This window comes from Scyliorhinus torazame, chromosome 18 (genome assembly GCF_047496885.1).
Source record: "Scyliorhinus torazame isolate Kashiwa2021f chromosome 18, sScyTor2.1, whole genome shotgun sequence".
Taxonomy (NCBI): Eukaryota; Metazoa; Chordata; class Chondrichthyes; order Carcharhiniformes; family Scyliorhinidae; genus Scyliorhinus; species Scyliorhinus torazame.
Genome location: NC_092724.1, coordinates 89,024,324 through 89,044,931, shown reverse-complemented (window position 1 = coordinate 89,044,931; position 20,608 = coordinate 89,024,324). Strand labels below are relative to the sequence as shown.

General features: G+C 48.5%; 1 protein-coding gene across 2 annotated transcripts in view; it reads right to left on the bottom strand.

Moving 5' to 3' along the window:
* Nucleotides 1–5,770: 5,770 nt before the first annotated feature.
* Nucleotides 5,771–20,608, bottom strand: part of LOC140395360 (E3 ubiquitin/ISG15 ligase TRIM25-like) — a 68,962-nt gene continuing 54,124 nt past the window's right edge. The window contains exons 5-6 of one of the 2 annotated variants that reach the window (XM_072483014.1): nucleotides 18,743–18,835; nucleotides 5,771–7,929 (exon numbers count right to left, since the gene is read on the bottom strand). In XM_072483014.1, the coding sequence (XP_072339115.1) occupies nucleotides 7,397–7,929; nucleotides 18,743–18,835 (626 nt within the window). In that variant the 3' untranslated portion in view covers nucleotides 5,771–7,396. Of the gene's footprint in view, nucleotides 7,930–18,719; nucleotides 18,836–20,608 lie in introns of both variants that reach the window. The other variant, XM_072483015.1, reaches the window with a different exon arrangement.

Sequence of the window (20,608 nt, the reverse complement as noted above, 5' to 3'; positions counted from 1 at the left end):
ATGCTTTTTTCCACGGTTAACGGGGTTGTGTAAAGGAAATCTGCTTCTCCTTCTCCTGCGGCCCTGCGGTGTGTGGTCACAGGATTCATGGGGGTGTGTTCTGCCTGTTCGGTTGGGGGTTGGGCGCTTTCCTTTTCTGGGGTTTTTCCTGCGTACATGTCCCATGTACGTATCTATGGGTAGTCTCGTTCAATTCCTGCCAGTCAGGGCCATTTTCCTGATCTAATTGTGGTCCAAATGTGCTTTGAAACCCATTTTGAACGGAAAGCAGAGATTGCAATTCTGCAATTTGCTTCCGGCACTTTGCATGGCCTACGGAGCTCTGCCGTTGTTCTGTCGTGGAAGTATGGAGTGCTCATAGGGTTGCTTTCAGATCATTGCACTGTTTCTGCAATTTCTCCATTTGTTGTTCTGTCTCTTGTCTTGTTGCGTGTCCTGGTAGGCCTGATCATATTGTGTCTGAAAACTGTTCAAATGCGCGAGACAAGACTGATGTGCCCCCTTGGCATCATCCACCTCTCTGTCCCTTGCTGCTAACTGCTCTTTTAAATCTCTATTCTCCTTCTCTACCTCGCTCACGTCTACCTCACTACTTCTGTCTCTCTCCTCTATCTCTCAATGGAGCATCCTAATGACCTCCTCTGTGCCTCGCAATTGTGCCAAACAGGACACGATTGCCATCGGCTTGCGAGCTTTCCCTAAGCTCTTCTTGTGTATCTCTGACAGGTTCTCCCACCAAGTATGTCCTATACTCCCGGGACCTGTTTCCTCATTATCGCAGAATTCACTCCAAAGGGGCCAGCCTTTCCCTTTGAGATATTTCCCGATCTCATCTTCCCAAATGGGACACTGTCCTACTCTACTGGTTGCTGCGACCTCAAATTCCTGGGGGTTCATAAGGCGTTCCATTGCCTTTATTGCCATTTTCTCTATCTAGCTTCTCTACTGAATTTGGAACAGGGGGTGATAAAGTGGTGATGTCAACACGGGTACGGCTTACGCTAACTTCCGGCCTACAAAACTCCCGACAGTTTTACGCAACAAAATCTCTCAGGTTTACCTTCTATCCCTGTTAGTACGCATGCATTAACACACTTCCGAATCTCAGAGGCTTGATCAGTACTGTTCGTACACTTGTGGTTTTTCTGTTTCCAATTGGATTCTAATTCAAATTCTGGGTTCTCTCGGAGTTGTTAGGCCACTTCTAAGTCGAGTCCCGGTGGAGTCGCCAGTAAATGTTGCTCTCTTTGGTGTTGTCTTTTAATTTGGCTCAATTTAATTACGTTTGCTTAATAATTGCCAGGTATCTCACATGTTTGCTCAAGGTCGCCACAAGGTTTAGAACCAAATACTGATCAAAGACTCGATACATCAGTTAGTAAGTTCAAAAGCAATGCTCATTTATTTACACACAGTCAAATCTACTCATGCATAAAACTCTACAATCTAAACTATCCCTATTACTAAAAGTCTATACTTAGCTTCGGATGCCCACTCAGACCGAGGAACAATGGCTGTTACTCGGTTCTGAGGCTGCTGGGTTGAGCTGTTTACAGGATAGCAACTAGGAGCGTCTATCTCATAGTGTGCATTGACTTGGAACTTACTTGGTCTGGTGTAGCTGCTCGGCTGGTCTCTCTTCACTCAAAGTCAAGGCCAAAGAAGAAAGATTCTCTCTTGGGGAATACTTTTTATACCTGAAAGGGCTTTGCACGCTTTTGGGCGGGCCTTGAACTTGGCCTCAATTAATTGGACCTTTCCCAATCATTCTTATCGATCTTCCTCCAATAGAGGGGTGGGTTCCCTGGTTGCTGGGCGTGTCCTAGGTTGCCGTTGGTTTGCTTTGTTTGAGTCTCCTCTGGCGCCGGGGTGTCTGCCTTAACATTGTTTATCTAAATGTTTCCCTGGCCCACTGAAGGATAAGCAAGGGAATCGATGTGTGGAGCCAGAGGAAATGGGCGAGGTACTAAATGAATACTTTGCATCAGTATTCACCAAAGAGAAGGAATTGGTGGATGTTGAGTCTGGAGAAGGGTGTGTAGATAGCCTGGGTCACATTGAGATCCAAAAAGACGAGGTGTTGGGCGTCTTGAAAAATATTAAGGTAGATAAGTCCCCAGGGCCAGATGGGATCTACCCCAGAATACTGAAGGAGGCTAGAGAGGAAATTGCTGTGGCCTTGACAGAAATCTTTGGATCCTCACTGTCTTCAGGTGACGTCCCGGAGGACTGGAGAATAACCAATGTTGTTCCTTTGTTTAAGAAGGGTAGCAAGGATAATCCAGGGAACTACAGGCCAGTGAGCCTTAAGTCAGTGGTAGGGAAATTCCTGGAGAGAATTCTTCGAGACAGGATCTACTCCCATTTGGTAGTAAGTGGACGTATTAGTGAGAGGCAGCATGGTTTTGTCAAGGGGAGGTTGTGTCTCACTAACTTGATAGAGTTTTTCGAAGAGGTCACAAAGATGATTGATGCAGGTAGGGCAGTGGATGTTGTCTATATGGACTTCAGTAAGGCCTTTAACAAGGTCCCTCATGGTAGATTGGTACAAAAGGTGAAGTCACATGGGATCAGATGTGAGCTGGCAAGGTGGATACAGAACCGGCTAGGTCATAGAAGGCAGAGAGTAGCAATGGAAGGGTGCTTTTCTAATTGGAGGTCTGTGACTAGTGGTGTTCCGCAGGGATCAGTGCTGGGACCTTTGCTGTTCATAGTATATATAAATAATTTGGAGGAAAATGTAACTGGGCTGATTAGTAAGTTTGCAGACGACACAAAGATTGGTGGAATTGAGGATAGCGATGAGGACTGTCAGAGGATACAGCAGGATTTAGATTGTTTGGAGACTTGGGCGGAGAGATGGCAGATGGAGTTTAATCCGGACAAATGTGAGGTAATGCATTTTGGAAGGTCTAATGCAGGTAGGGAATATACAGTGAATGGTAGAACCCTCAGGAGTATTGAAAGTCAGAGAGATCTAGATGCACAGGTCCACAGGTCACTGAAAGGGGCAACACAGGTGGAGAAGGTAGTCAAGAAGGCATACGGCATGCTTGCCTTCATTGGCTGGGGCATTGAGTATAAGAATTGGCAAGTCATGTTGCAGTTGTATGGATCCTTAGTTAGGCCACACCTGGAGTATAGTGTTCAATTCTGGTCGCCGCACTACCAGAAGGATGTGGAGGCTTTAGAGAGGGTGCAGAAGAGATTTACCAGGATGTTGCCTTGTATGGAGGGCATTAGCTATGAGGAGCTGTTGAATAAACTTGGTTTGTTCTCACTGGAACAACGGAGGTTGAGGGGCGACCTGATAGAGGTCTACAAAATTATGAGGGGCATTGACAGAGTGGATAGTCAGAGGCTTTTTCCCAGGGTAGAGGGGCCAATTACTAGGGGGCATGGGTTTAAGGTGCGAGGGGCAAGGTTTAGAGTAGATGTACGAGGCAAGTTTTTTACACAGAGGGTAGTGGGTGCCTGGAACTTGCTGCCGGAGGAGGTGGTGGAAGCAGGGACGATAGTGACATTTAAGGGGCATCTTGACAAATACATGAATAGAATGGGAATAGTGGGATACGGACGCAGGAAGTGTAGAAGATTGTAGTTTAGTCGGGCAGCATGGTCGGCACGGGCTTGGAGGGTTGATGGGCCTGTTCCTGTGCTGTACTTATCTTTGTTCTTTTTTTTTCTTTTGTCCCCGGAGATGGCTCATTAGTATGTAGATGGCTTAGCAGTTTCTGTCCTGTCTGAGAGCCAAGGCTCTAATCAAGACAGACCTTGCACCTGCTTGTTTCTCAGTATTGTCCAATTTTCCCTGCATTCTTTGCAAGTGTCCATTTTGTAGTTGGGATGTGGCCATCCCAGATGGCTACATGCCCAAATCCGCTATTAGTTACTGGTAGTAGAAACGCTATTAGTCACTGATAGCGGATACGGTATTATTTACTGATAGTGAATACAGTATTGGAGACTGATTGCAGACATACTATTCGTTATCAATAGTGGATACACTATTAGTTACTGATAGTGGCTACAGTATTGGAGACTGATAGCAGATATGCTATTAGTTATTCACAGCGGATCGGTATTGGAGACCGATAGAGGATACGCTACTAGTTTCTGATAATGGATACGGTATTAGTTACTGATAGCAGATCGGTATTGGAGAATGAAAGTGGAAACGGTATTAGTTACTGAAAGCGAATCGGCATTGGAGACCGATAGAGGATACGCTATTAGTTACTGATAGTGGATACGGTATTAGTTACTGATAGAAGATCGGTATTGGAGAATGAAAGTGGAAACGGTATTAGTTACTGATGGTGGATACAGTATTGGAGACTAATAGCAGATACGCTAAAAATAAATTTAGAGTATCCAATTAATTTTTTCCAATTAAGGGGCAATTTAGTGTGTTCAATCCACCTACCCTGCACATCTTTTGGGTTGTGGGGGTGAAACCCACGCAAACACTGGGAGAATGTGCAAACTCCACACGGACAGTGACCCAGAGCCGGGATCGAACCTGGGACCTCGGCGCCATGAGACAGCAGTGCTTCCCACTGTGCCACCGTGCTGCCCAGATACGCTATTAGTTACTGATAGTGGATACGCTATTAGTTACTGATAGCGGATACAGTATTAGTTACTGATAGTGAATACAGTATTGGAGACTGATAGCAGATACGGTATTAGTTACCGATAGTGGATACAATATTGGAGACTTAGTGGATACGGTATTAGTTACGGTATCAGAGAATGATAGCATATACAGTATCGGAGAATGATAGCATATACAGTATCGGAGAATGATAGCGTATACAGTATCGGAGAATGATAGCGTATATAGTATCGGAGAATGATAGCGTATGCAGTATCGAATAATGATAGCGTATACAGTATCGGAGAATGATGGCGTATACAGTATCAGAGAATGATAGCATATACAGTGTCAGAGAATGATAGCGTATATAGTATCGGAGAATGATAGCGTATACAGTATCGGAGAATGATGGCGTATACAGTATCGGAGAATGATAGCATATACAGTGTCAGAGAATGATAGCATATCCAGTATCGGAGAATGATAGCGTATACAGTATCGGAGAATGATAGCATATACGGTATCGGAGAATGATAGCGTATATAGTATCGGAGAATGATAGCGTATACAGTATCGGAGAATGATAGCGTAAACAGTATCGAAGAATGAAAGTGTATACAATATCGGAGAATGATAGCATATACAGTATCGGAGAATGATAACGTATGCAGTATCGGAGAATGATAACGTATGCAGTATCGGAGAATGATAGCGTATACAGTATCGGAGAATGATAGCATATAAGGTATCGGAGAATGATAACGTATGCAGTATCGGAGAATGATAACGTATACAGTATCGGAGAATGATAACGTATACAGTATCGGAGAATGATAGCGTATACAGTATCGGAGAATGATAGCATATACAGTATCGGAGAATGATAACGTATGCAGTATCGGAGAATGATAACGTGTACAGTATCGGAGAATGATAGCGTATACAGTATCAAAGAATGATAGCGTATACAGTATCGGAGAATGATAGCGTATGCAGTATCGGAGAATGATAACGTGTACAGTATCAGAGAATGATAGCGTATACAGTATCAAAGAATGATTGTGTATTCAGTATCGGAGAATGATACTTATACAGTATTGGAGAATGATAGCGTATATAGTATCGGAGAATGATTGCGTATACGGTATTGGAGAATGATAGCAGAAACCGTTTCAGAGGTTGCTCTATTTATTTATCTCAATTTCTTTATTATTAATACTGGAAACCTGATTGCTAAGACACGTATTATTTTTTGTAACAGTTAAAATCAAAGTGCAGCTTATAGCCAACCGGTTAAACATACAACATTACTATTCCACATATACTTAATGAATGAAATATCACAGATATAAATATTTCTAAAGTTAAATAAAACTGGAAATATTTAGTGCAAAAGAACTTTAGTTTAAGTTTGAAAAGGCTATAAAATTGATATTGAATAAGGATTGACTTGTAAAATTGTGCAGCGGCATTAATAATATCATCCAGGTTTCCTCCATTCAGTAATTCAGGACATTGTAAGATAGTCTATTTGTTAAAGATACTGACTACAAAAAGCCTTTACAAATATGTGTATTTTTATTTCTTCCTCATATACTTGTTATCCATTCCGAGCTGCCCAGTGATGATATTGCTGAGCCTTTTCCTTGAATATCTGCAGTGTGCTGAATGTGCTCCCAGATGGTGTTTAATGAGGGAATTCTGGGATGTTAACACAGCGGGAATGAGGTTACAAAGCCATCAGTAACCTCTGGGGGCAGCACGGTAGCATGGTGGTTAGCACAATTGCTTCACAGCTCCAGGGTCCCAGGTTCGATTCCCGGCTTGGGTCACTATCTGTGCGGAGTCTGCACGTTCTCCCCGTGTGTGCGTGGGTTTCCTCCGGGTGCTCCGGTTTCCTCCCACAGTCCAAAGATGTGCAAGTTAGGTGGATTGGCCGTGCTAAATTTCCCTTAGTTTCCAAAATTGCCCTTAGTATTGGGTGGGGTTACTGGGTTATGAGGTGTGGGCTTGGGTAGGCTGCTCTTTCAAAGAGCCGGTGCAGACTCGATGGGCCGAATGGCCTCCTTCTGCACTGTAAATTCTATGATAATTCTATGATCAGGCTAAAATTCTGCAGGTAAGTAATTAAGATATATGTCCACGTCAGGGTGATGGTCTTCCTGAGGTCATAATGTTGTTGTCCTGATGTGATAGATTTGGTGACACTGAAAGATGCTGTCAAAATGAGCTGGGTGTATCACACTGGCTAGACCAACATTCATTGCTATACAGTGTCATCTGTAGATCTCACGTTCTACGGTGATCTCACCCACTCCATTGCTAGCCACGGAGGGCTAGCAATGGAGTGGGTGGCAATGGCAAGAGACATCACTACATATAGGAAACAAGTCATTCTTTCCAGAGCTGATTCCTTGTTCTCTGACTTGCTAGTTGCAAATTGTGATTAACTTTGTTTCATCGCCCATTCTGCAGATGTTGGAAATATGAAATGAATCTGAAAAAGAAACCGTTCTTTTGGAAGATCATTGGTCTGAAACATTAACTTTGTGTCTCCCTTCACAGATGTTACCAGACCTACTGTGCATGTCAAGCATGTTTATGTTTTTATTCCAGTTAAATGTATCAATATTATTCGTCTGAACTTCTCCATGTGAGTGAATTCCACATTCTAACCATTCTCTAGTAAAAGGTATCTCCATGCACAATAGTGACCAAAATCAGTTTGGCTTCCCCTAAAAATTCAACCGAAAAGCATCTTGAAATAAAAATTATCCTCATTTGAGAGAGCCTCTCCTAACTCAGCTTGCACATCTGGAGTGATGTTCCCAGAAATACCCAAAAAGCGGGATACACAGGCTCCGTAAACACTGTCTTGAATTTGTGGATTAGATTCATGGTGTTACTGATCCCATAAAAGTCCAGTGTCCCCTCAGGATAGTCGAGGTAGATCCCGATCCGCTGGTGCCTCCCTGAATGTACAGTGACCTCTTGTTTATTGTGAAGGGCCGAGCATTTGCTGTTGCTATACAACAGGCACCAGGAAAGATTGTTCCTCCCAATCAGGCTGCATATATTCGACCCTTTCCTTCTGATCCCTTTGTAAGTGACCCCAATTCCCGCCCAATGTCCGCTCATTTCCACCTCCCAGTAACAGCGACCCTCCGAAATGCTCTCGGAACACAACACTTGGGGGAAGTTGCTGAACCTCTCTGGATGTTCAAGGTAAGGGACGCTGTCAGGGTCAACATCTGTCACTGTGCTGTTGTTGTCCGACAGGAGGAGATGCTTGTGTGCCGTGTTAGGGTTAAATGTCAGCCGGAGGGCATCTGGAGATACAAGGGAAAATGATTAGTGCAGCAATCATCATAAAGGCAGTTCTTTTTGAGTTATCAATGGATTCATTGGGTCATTATCCAGCCACTAGACAGCCTGCCTGATGTTCCTTCCATTACCATTGAGACACAGCTCTGTGTCAGGGCTCACTTTAAGTTTACAGCTTTTAATCTTTGATGAGGTTGACCATTCTTGCCCGAGATTGCCAGAGGGACTTTTGACCGGATGTGACGAGTGGAGTCCCACAGTACTTGGGCCTCAACTTATATCAATGACTTAGTTGAGGGGAATAAAGACATGGGAGCAAAATTTGTAGATGACACAAAGGTGGGTAGGAAAATATGACGTGAAGAGGATATAAGGAGTTTGCAGATGGATATAGAAAGGTTGAGTGAGTGGGCACAAATCGGCAGATGGAGTATAATGTGGGAAAGCATGATGTTGTTCACTTTGGCAGGAAGAATAAAAAAGCTGAGTGTTTCATAAATGGAGAACGGTTGCAGAATTCTGAAGTGCAGAGGGATCCAGGTGTTGTCGTGCGTGAGTCACAAAAGTTAGCATGCAGTTTCAGTAATTAAAAAGGCTAATGGAATGCTATCCTTTAACAAAAGAGGAATTGAACATTAAGGATGTTATGCTTCAGTTATACAGGGCCACAGATGTAAGACCGCATCTCAAATACTGTGTGCACATGAGAACACAAGAAACAGAAGCAGGAGTCGGCCACCAGGCCCTTCAAACCTGCCCCTCTGTTCAATACCATCATGGCTGATCTATGCCGACCTTAATTCCTTTCTTTTTTTTAAAAAATATATTTTATTAAAGTTTTCAAACACAATTTTTTCCCTTACAAATCAAAGAAATAAAAATACAAGTAACATGATAACTGCAATATAACATTGTGTAACTAACATGGTAAACTAACCAAATAACACAAAGTAATACTCCCCCCCCCCCCCCTCTCCCCCCCTCTCCCCCCCCACCCTCCCCCCGCCCCCCTGGGTTTCTGCTGCTGGTCATCTCTCTTCCCTCTAACGTTCCGCTAGGTAGTCGAGGAGCGGTTGCCACCGCCTGGTGAACCCTTGAGCCGATCCTCTCAGCGCAAACTTCATCTGCTCCAGTTTTATGAACCCCGCCAGATCGTTTATCCAGGCCTCCAGTCTGGGGGGTTTCGCTTCCTTCCACATGAGTAAAATCCTGCGCCGGGCTACTAGGGACACAAAGGCCACGACATCGGCCTCTTTCGCCTCCTGCACTCCCGGCTCATCCGCAACTCCAAATAAAGCTAACCCCCAGCCTGGTTTGACCCGGACCTTCACCACCTTCGAGATCACTCCCGTCACTCCCCTCCAATACCCCTCCAGTGCCGGACACAACCAAAACATATGTGTGTGGTTCGCCGGGCTTCCCCCGCACCTCCCACACTTGTCCTCCAATCCGAAGAACCTGCTCAACCTTGCTCCCGTTATGTGTGCTCTATGCAGCACCTTAAATTGGATCAGGCTAAGCCTGGCACACGAGGAAGAGGAATTTACCCTACTTAGGGCATCAGCCCACAAACCCTCCTCAATCTCCTCCCCGAGTTCTTCTTCCCATTTTCCCTTCAGTTCGCCCACCAACTCCTCCCCCTCTTCTCTCATCTCCCGATATATCTCTGACACTTTGCCCTCCCCGACCCACACCCCCGAAAGCACCCTGTCCTGGATCCCTTGTGTCGGGAGCAGCGGAAATTCCCTCACCAGTTGTTTCGTGAACGCTCTCACCTGCATATATCTAAAGAAATTTCCCCGGGGCAGCTTATACTTTTCCTAAAGCGCTCCCAAGCTCGCAAACGTCCCGTCTATAAATAAATCTCCCACTCTCCTGATTCCTACCCGGTGCCAGCTCTGGAATCCTCCATCCAGCCTCCCTGGGGCAAACCTATGGTTGTTCCTGATCGGGGACCACACCGAGGCTCCCAGCACACCCCTCTGTCGCCTCCATTGCCCCCAGATATTTAATGTTGCCGCCACCACTGGGTTCGTGGTAAATTTTTTTGGTGAGAACGGTAGTGGCGCCATCACCAGCGCTTTTAAACTCGTCCCTTTACAGGACTTCATCTCCAATCTTTTCCACGCCGCCCCCTCTCCCTCTATCATCCATTTACGAATCATCGCCTCATTGGCGGCCCAGTAGTAGTCGCCCAAATTCGGCAACGCCAGTCCCCCTCTGTCTCTACTACGTTGTAGGAACCCCCTCCTTACCCTCGGGACCTTCCCTGCCCACACGAAGCTCGTGATGCTCCTATCTATTTTTTTAAAAAAAGGCCTTAGTGATCAGTATAGGGAGACATTGGAACACAAATAGGAACCTCGGGAGGACCATCATCTTAATTGCCTGCACTCTGCCCGCCAGTGACAGCGGCTGCATGTCCCTCCTTTTGAAATCCTCTTCCATTTGTTCCACCAGTCGTGTCAGATTAAGTCTGTGTAAGGTTCCCCAGCTCCTGGCTATCTGAATCCCCAGGTATCGGAAGTTTCTTTCCACTCTCCTTCGCGGTAGGCCATCTATCCCTCTACTCTGGTCCCCAGGGTGTATCACAAAAAGCTCACTCTTTCCCATGTTAAGCCTATATCCCGAGAAATCTCCAAACTCCCTCAATATCTGCATGACCTCTGTCATCCCCCCCACTGGGTCCGTCACATACAGCAGTAGGTCATCCGCGTAGAGTGACACTCGGTGTTCCTCTCCCCCTCTAATCACCCCTCTCCATTTTCTGGAGTCTCTCAGCGCTATGGCCAGTGGTTCAATTGCCAACGCGAACAGTAATGGGGACAACGGGCATCCCTGTCTTGTTCCCCTGTATAGTCGAAAATACTCCGACCTTTGCCGACCTGTGACCACACTTGCCGTTGGGGCCCCATAGAGGAGTTTAACCCAGCTGACAAACCCGTCCCCGAACCTCCTCAGCACCTCCCATAGATACTCCCACTCCACCCTATCAAATGCCTTCTCTGCATCCATTGCCGCCACTATCTCTGCCTCCCCCTCTACTGGGGGCATCATTATCACCCCTAATAGCCGTCGCACGTTGACATTTAGTTGTCTCCCCTTTATGAACCCTGTCTGGTCTTCGTGTACCACCCCTGGGACACAATCCTCTATCCTCGTTGCCAGCACCTTTGCTAGCAACTTGGCGTCCACATTTAGCAGTGAGATAGGCCTATAGGACCCGCTCTGCAGCGGATCTTTATCCCGCTTCAAGATTAGCGATATCGTCGCCTCCGACATTGTCGGGGGTAGGGTCCCCCCTTCTCTGGCCTCGTTAAAGGTCCTTACCAGCAGCGGGGCCAACAAGTCCACATATTTTCTATAAAATTCCACCGGGAACCCATCTGGTCCCGGGGCCTTCCCTGCCTGCATGTTCCCCAGCCCTTTGGTAACCTTGTCCACCCCAATTGGCGCACCCAGGCCTTCCACCTCCTGCTCCTCCACCCTTGGGAACCTTAATTGATCCAAAAACTGCCGCATCTCCTCTTTTCCCTCCGGGGGTTGGGACCTATAAAGTCTCTCGTAAAAGGTCTTAAACACCTCGTTTATCTTCCCTGCTCTCCGCACCGTAGCTCCCTTTTCATCCCTAATTCCCCCTATCTCCCTTGCCGCTGTCCTCTTTCGCAGCTGATGGGCCAACAGGCAACTCGCCTTTTCCCCATATTCATATCTCATCCCCTGTGCCTTCCTCCACTGTGCCTCCGCCCTCTTTGTGGTCAACAGGTCGAACTCCGTCTGGAGTCGTCGCCGCTCCCTGTATAGTCCTTCCTCCGGGGCCTCCGCGTATTCTTTATCTACCCTCAAAACCTCCCCCAGTAGTCTTTCCCTTTCCTTGGCCTCTATTTTCCCCTTGTGGGCCCTGATGGAGATCAGCTCCCCTCTGACCACCGCCTTTAGTGCTTCCCATACTACTCCCACTCGGACCTCCCCGTCGTCATTGGCCTCCAGGTGCCTTTCGATACATCCCCGCACCCTTCCGCAGACTCCTTCATCCGCCAGTAATCCCATATCCAGTCGCCAGAGTGAACACTGCTCCCTCGCCTCTCCTAGTTCCAGGTCCACCCAGTGTGGGGCATGATCTGAAACAGCTATGGCTGAATACTCAGTTCCTTCCACCCTCGAGATCAGTGACCTTCCCAAAACAAAGAAATCTATCCGGGAATACACCTTGTGAACATGGGAGAAGGAGAACTCTTTGGTCTTCGGCCTAACAAATCGCCACGGATCCACTCCCCCCATTTGGTCCATAAACCCCCTAAGCACCTTGGCCGCTGCCGGCCTTCTTCCGGTCCTAGATCTAGATCTATCTAACCCTGGGTCCAACGCGGTGTTGAAGTCCCCTACAATTTTCAGGTTTCCTACCTCCAGGTCCGGGATACGTCCCAGCATCCGCTTCATAAATCCTGCATCATCCCAATTCGGGGCATATACGTTAACCAACACGACCTCCATTCCCTCCAGTCTGCCACTCACCATCACATATCTGCCTCCGCTGTCTGCTACAGTGTTCCTAGCTTCGAATGACACCCGTTTTTCCACCAGTATGGCCACCCCTCTGTTCTTTGCACCCAGCCCTGAGTGGAACACCTGTCCCACCCATCCTTTCCTTAACCTAACTTGGTCCGCCACCTTCAGGTGCATTTCCTGAAGCATAGCCATGTCTGCCCTCAGTCCTTTCAAGTGCGCGAACACTCGGGCCCTTTTAATCGGCCCATTTAGGCCTCTCACGTTCCATGTGATCAGCAGAACTGGGGGGCTACATGCCCCCTTCCCGTGTTGACTAGCCATCACCCTCTCTAGGCCAGTCCCACGTCCCGGTTCCGCGCACCCACCCGTTCCCCAGGCGGCGCATTCCAGCCCCGACCACCCTTTCTTTTACCAGTTCCTCTTTGATTTCTGCAGCAGCAACCCAGTTATCCCCCCCCCGCCCTGCTAGATCCCCATCTAGCATGATTGCTCCCCCCATATTGCTTCCGAAAGTCAGCTGACTTCAACTGACCCCGGCTTCTCCCGCTCTCTCCTTGACCCCCCCGTGTGGGGAACTCCCATCTACCTTGCGCCTATCTTCCCGCCATCATCTTTCTGGCGCGGGAACAAGAACAATAAGCCCCGTGTTCTCTAGAGCCGTCCCGCCCCTCGTGGTGCAGCTCCCTCTGCCGCCCCACTCCCATTCCCCATCCTCCGCCTATGTCTCTTCTTCCCCCCACCGGCGCCCACATTTCTTAGTGTCCCCCCCTCCCCAATTTACATCTCTATATACATCGCCATTGTCATTTCCCCTCTAACATCAGTCCCTCAGTTCTGATCCAGTTTCTCGTTTTTAATGAAGGTCCATGCTTCTTCCGCCATTTCAAAGTAGTGATGCCTCTCCTGGTGCGTGACCCACAGTCGCGCCGGCTGCAGCATCCCGAACTTCACCTTCTTCTTGTGTAGCACCTCCTTGGCTCGATTAAAACTCGCCCTCCTTCTCGCCACCTCCGCACTCCAATCCTGGTACACCCGTACCACCGCATTCTCCCATCTACTACTTCGTACCTTTTTGGCCCAACTCAGAACCACCTCTCTGTCATTGAAGCGATGAAATCGCACGATCGTTGCCCTAGGTGGTTCTCCCGCCTTTGGTCTCCTCGCAGGGACCCGATGAGCCCCTTCCACTTCCAAGGGGCCCGAGGGGGCCTCAGCTCCCATTAGCGAGCGTAGCATCGTGCTCACGTAAGCCCCGCCGTCCGCTCCTTCCACTCCCTCGGGGAGACCCAGGATCCGAAGGTTCTTTCTCCGTGATCTGTTTTCTAGGACTTCAATCCTTTCAATGCACTTTTTGTGGAGCGCCTCGTGCGTCTGCGTTTTGACCGCCAGGCCCAGGATCTCGTCTTCGTTGTCCGTCACCTTCTGCTCCACCACGCGGAGCTCCATCTCCTGGGTCTTTTGTGCCTCCTTAAGCCCCTCAATTGCCTGTAGTATCGTGGCCAGCACCTCCTTCTTAAGCAGCTCCACACACCGTCTCAGAAATTTGTCTTGGTCCGGCCCCCATGTCGCCTGGGCTCTCTCCGCCGCCACCTTGCTCCTTTTTTCTTCTGCCCCTGTCCTCGAGGATTCTTCACGATCTGGCCGCCGCTGCCGATATTTTTCTTTTTCGTTGGGGGGGACTCCCTGTTGTCTCACCCCACACCAGGTTTCGTCCCGAAAAAATTCCCCGGTGGGGCTCTTAAAAGAGCCCGAAGGTCCGTTCGAGCTGGAGCCGCCGAAACGTGCGGCTTAGCTGGTCATTGCCGCAACCGGAAGTCCTTAATTCCTTTCTGTGCCATTTCCCCACAGCCCTCTGTTCCTCGATCTATCAAATATTTATCCACCTCCACTTTAAATACTTCCAATGATCCAGCCTCCACCACCCTCCGGGGGAGAGAATTCCAGAGATAACCATCCTCTGTGAGAGGAAATTTCTCCGCACCTCAGTTTTAAATGACCGCCCTTTATCTTGTAGCTATGTCCTCTTGTTAGAGACTCTCCCATTAGTGAAAACATCTCACCATCTACCATGTCAAGCCCTTCACTCTTCTAATCACCAAGGAATACAGACCCAGACCATTTAGTCTCTCTTGATAGGACAGCCCTCTCATCCCAGGAATTAACCTGGTGAATGTCCTTTGGACTGTCTCCAATGTTACTTTTTAGGTAAGGGGACCAAAACTGCGCATAGTATTCCAGTTGAATGAGGAGATTTTAATTTCTCTCACAGTGTTGTACACCTTTGGAACTCTCTTCCTCCGAAGGTAATAGGGGTGGGTTCATTGAATATTTTTAAGGTGGAGGTAGATAGATTTTTGTTTAAGCAAGGGAATCAAAGGTTATCAGGGATAGATGGGAATGTGAAGCTCAAAATACAAATATATGTGTAATGAATGTGAGAATTTCAGATATATTGTGTTATGTGTATTTGGTGCAGGAAGGGTTAAAACTCTGGGTTAGTGTGTGACTGCTGCAGTCATGTTTTTTAAGAAGTCCTGGTTTAACAGCAGACACTGGCTACAAGGGTGCAAATAAAGCATCGTGAAAGTAAGATCATCATTCATTCCAACCGTGTATATTGTTTACCTGAAGTTGGCGAATGGAAATTTGTTTATATAAAGAAGGTTCCCTGGGGAGTAGATCGTTAGAGACATTGGGCTGGATCCTCCGCTGTCGGGAATCTCCATTTTGCCGGCAGGCCGGGGGTTTCCCGATGGCGTGAGGCTGCCCCACAATGGGAAACCCCATTGGCTGGCTGGCAAGGCAGAGAATCCCAGGGGCCCACCGCACAAGAAATCTGGGCTTCTTCCAGCAGCAGGGAGGAGACACTGAGGTCCTTCCAGCAGCGAGGGGTTGGGGGTGTACACTGAGATTGGAAGGCACTGAACCCTTCAAGCAACAGGGGGAGGCAATGAGCTACTTCCAATACCAGGGGGAGACACTGAGCTCCTTCCAACACCAGGGGGAGACATTGATTAGCATTCAGGAATGGAACTCCAGTTCCGATGAAAGCACAACAATACTGAGGCAAAGTGAACCATCCTGGATGGTGCATTAACTGAGACCAGGGACGGAATTCAACCAAAACATTTCTAAGTATGATTATAGGTGGATTTGGCAGCGTGTTTCCCGCCGGCTTTTTGGACGAGATCCACACCGTTATTCAACACACCGAGGGCGCAATTTAACAAAACTAAAGAGTGCTGTTTAGGATTTAGCAGGGTCATTCTTGATGCTTCTAATGCCGAGAACGACCCCGCTCTCAAATGGGAACGCCCCCCCGAGGCCACACTTACTTTTATTTCCTGTACGGAGGAGCTCCGCTTGTCAATGTAGCAAGAGATTGAGGCGCCATCTCTCAATCCCTGGACACGACAACCTGACTCCCGCAACACCCCAACTTACTGCTGGGGGTCATCGGGCCGCCCCGCACCCCACTTCATACGGGCAAGGCATCCTCGGGCCTGATCCACAGCATGGGCAAAATGCCACCTGAGCACCTTGGCAGTGCCCCTGCCAGTCAGGCAGTGCCACGGTGGTATCTGGGTGACACTGTCAGAGTGCCCAGGTGACACTGTCAGAGTGCCCAGGTGACACAGTCAGAGTGTCCAGGTGACACTGTCAGAGTGCCCAGGTGACACAGTCAGAGTGCCCAGGTGACACAGTCAGAGTGCCCAGGTGACACTGTCAGAGTGCCCAGGTGACACAGTCAGAGTGCCCAGGTGACACAGTCAGAGTGCCCAGGTGACACTGTCAGAGTGCCCAGGTGACACTGTCAGAGTGTCCAGGTGACACTGTCAGAGTGCCCAGGTGACACTGTCAGAGTGCCCAGGTGACACAGTCAGAGTGTCCAGGTGACACTGTCAGAGTGTCCAGGTGACACTGTCAGAGTGCCGAGGTGACACTGTCAGAGTGCCCAGGTGACACTGTCAGAGTGCCCAGGTGACACAGTCAGAGTGCCCAGGTGACACAGTCAGAGTGCCCAGGTGACACTGTCAGAGTGTCCAGGTGACACTGTCAGAGTGCCGAGGTGACACTGTCAGAGTGCCCAGGTGACACTGTCAGAGTGCCCAGGTGACACAGTCAGAGTGCCCAGGTGACACTGTCAGAGTGTCCAGGTGACACTGACAGAGTGTCCAGGTGACACTGTCAGAGTGCTCAGGTGACACTGTCAGAGTGCCCAGGTGACACTGTCAGAGTGTCCAGGTGACACTGTCAGAGTGTCCAGGTGACACTGTCAGAGTGCTCAGGTGACACTGTCAGAGTGCCCAGGTGACACTGTCAGAGTGCCCAGGTGACACTGTCAGAGTGCCCAGGTGACACTGTCAGAGTGCCCAGGTGACACTGTCAGAGTGTCCAGGTGACACTGTCAGAGTGCCCAGGTGCCCAGGTGACACTGTCAGAGTGCCAGGTTGGAGGTCCCATGGTGTCCAGATGGCATCAGCAGTGCCAGGGTGCCGCCCTTCCCAGACACCAACCCCCCAGGGATCTCCGATCACCTGGGAGACCCTCCCAAGTGCCATTCCTGGTTCCCATCTGTGGAGTGCCGTGCTAAACGGTGCCCATTTGAGGTCTCCTCAGCGAGCCTGATAGGTCTCGGGGGCTGGTTAGTTCTGTCTCGGGGGCTGGTTAGTTCTGTCTCGGGGGCTGGTTAGTTCTGTCTCGGTGGCTGGTTAGTTCTGTCTCGGGGGCTGGTTAGTTCTGTCTCGGGGGCTGGTTAGTTCTTGCATGGACATAGTTACGTGTGCCTAACTGCACACTTAACAATGCAAATCAGATCGCGACGTCTCGTGAGATTTCATTCGATCTTGCGAGTTTAACGAGCATAGGAAATCTCGGTAGAGGCCTCTCGCGAGATTTACCGGCTCCACCGTCACATTCCGGCAGGACTTGGCAGGTAAATCGCACACTTTGTCATTTTTTGGGGCCTTGGGGAGTTTCTCCCCAGTCCAGTCCACACTTTTTTCAGCAAGGGGAGCTGAAGTCGCCAGCAAGGTCAGCTCCTCAGAGATCGGGGCGCCATTTTGAAAGGGTGCCATAGTCTCTAAGTGGGTCCCCCACACATGAGCAATGTCACCCCCCGCATACATGCACATTACGCCACCCCCCCAAATGAGGAAACCCCTCCATGTGGTCGCTGACGGCTCCCCACCCTTTACAGGGCTCCCTATCCCCTCTTTCATACCCCCTCTTCAGGACCCCCATCCTTAACCCACCCCAACCTTTATGAGGCCCTTCATATCCACCCTTCAAAACCCGCTCATCCCCCCCTTTCATTGGCATGGCCCTCTCTGGCCCAAACCCTTGACAGTGCCGCCCAGGACCTGGGCACCCTGGAACTGCCACGTGAGCACCCTGGCAATTCCGTTGGGGGTGCCAGGGTGGCAGTGCCAAGGTGCCAGACTGACACTGCCACAGTGACACTGCCACACTCTCCTCTGCATGCCAGGGGAGAGTCAGGGGACCACCCAGGGAGACCCCCCAGATGCCATTACGCCTGGTACGGGTTTGCGTGAATCAGTATTAAATGGTGATGGGCAAGGCCTTGCTGAGAAAACTGTTAGTTCAGCGGCTCTGGGAGAATCCAGCGCATTCATATTTAAATTAGCCTAATGGACCATTTAAATATGCTGATCTGGATCACACCCAGCGCGGGCGAGATCCAGATCGTGACGTCTCATGAGGTTCGGTTGAATCTTGCGAGACGACTCAAGCATCGTTAATATCACGAGAGGCCTCATTGATTTAATGGTCTCATCGCGTCACCAAGTCGAGCGCGTCGAGGCTGATAAATCACGCCCCAGGTATCTCTGCACAGACTAAGATCAGAGAAGGGACTTTGCTGATTAGTGAGGTTGAGTTGCAGTGTGATTATTCTCCAACATTTAACACCTAGACAGGGTGACTAAATGTCCCATATTCTCAGGGATTGTCCCTTCTTTTGACTGTTTCCCCCATGTTCCTCAAGGAACTCCCTTTGTCCTGTGTTGCCAGGACAGCTTTTGGGAGACAGACCCTGGGAGTCTCTGTTGATGATTTGAGCAGGACTGCAAATCTGAATCAGCTGAGAGAGGAGCTGTTGTGATACCACAATATAAGATGTAACTTCTGGTTCCTTTAAACCACCCACCCTCATGCTCGCCAGCAGCCCTCCCATTGTAATGGTTAGCAACCACCCACCCACCCACCGACAATACCCTCCCGGTCCCACAGTTAAATTGCTTCTTATTTTGGTCATCCTGCTTACTCAGATGTGCAGCACATACATACATCGTAAATAATCTGCTTTCTGTTGGCAGCTGGAGTCGGGCTTTGTTTCCACAAGAAATATAACTGGTGGTCTAGAGATCGATCTCTCAGTATCTGTGTACAGGACAGAAAATGTAATTCAAAATATATTCACTTATTTCTTTGTCGCTTCTTTTATATTTTTCTTCGGGATAATTGAAGTTCACACAGCGGAATGGAGCGCTAACCCTTCAAACGCTCCCAGCACAGATACAGCATTGGGTTAGATACAGAGTAAAGCTCCCTCTGCACCGTCCTCATCAAACATTCCCAGAACAGGTACAGCATGGGATTAGATATGGAAAAACTCCCTCTACACTGTCACCATCAAACACTCCCAGGACAGGTACAGTACAGGGTTAGACACAGAGTGAAGCTCCCTCTACACTGTCCCCATCAAAACACTTCCAGGATAGGTACAGCATGGCGTTAGATGCAGAGTAAATGTCCCTCTACACTGTCCTCATCAAACATTCCCAGGACAGGTCCAGCGCAGGAATAGATACAGAGTAAAGCTCCTTCCACACTATCCCCATGAAACACTCCCAGGGACAGGTACAGCATAGGGTTAGATACAGAATAAAGCTCCCTCTACACTGTCTCCCTCATACACTCCCAGGACAGGTACAGCACGTGGTTTGATACAGAGTAAAGCTCCCTTTACACTGTCCCTATCAAACACTCCCTGGACAGGTACACTGAAGGTTTAGATATAGAATAAGAAAACGCTGGAAATCATCATCTGTAATAATAATCCCTCTTCTATATCAGGAGCTTTGTATTGATGTCTGATGAAGTTAAATATAATCTAATTCTAAGATACTCTGTCAATAGAGTAAAATCCCAACAGATATGGTGGACAGACAGTCTCGAGTACCAAATCTCTGACCCACCTAGTGTGAAATCTCCCACTGCCCACCACAGGCTCACATTGATTTCTCAGAGCCAAATTTCTGGTTCAGTCCTCGTGAAATGTCCACTGTCAACTTCGCCAAAAAACCCTCAAGCTCATTTCAATAGGAAACCATACAATTGGCAGAGAGCGAGGGGCTTTTCAAACCTCGGGATCGAGTTGCAAAACAAGCACGTTATCACAATCTACCACTCAGTTCCAAGCAAACATGTGCCTGTTGATGTGTTGGGTGTTCTGGATCACAAACAGGTCACCAACACTGGACGTGGTGCAACTCTATTTTATTGTAATGTTAACTATATTAACACACTTGAACTGTGGGTAAATGCAAGACCAGCTTTAACTGTTGACCCTTGCCTAGTCCTAACCAGGTGATGCACTTAGCACATGGTGAATGTCTGTGTTGCAGGCTGTGAGCTCTGTGCTCCGAGCTGGCTGCTACTAGAATGAGCGGGAACTCTCCTGTCCCCTATCTTTATAGTGCATGTGTGCTCACTGGTGATTGGCTGCGGTGTTGTGTATGCTGATTGGTCCCATTGCATGTCCATCAGTGTGTGTGTGTGTCTGCACCATAATATACTGGTGTATATTATGACATCCCCCCTTTTATATAAAGAACATGTGGCTGCGTGACAATAAATATCGTGTAGTGAATGTACCTGACTATGTTTGTGCGTGTTAGTTACGTCATGTACATGAGGCTAATCTATTTACACGGGAAGGTGCCTGGTGCAGAGAAATAGGGTGTCACACCAACAACAAAATGAATACTATATACAAACTACTGGAACGATGAAACAGGATAACAGAACAGATCAAAGAGCCCAACATTGTAAAACTCATAAGTCAAGTCTCTGAGGTGGGCGACGAATTCTGGTTGACCGCCTCAAGGGTGGGTCAGGAGCCACCGGCTGAGGAACGGGCTGGGCCATGGC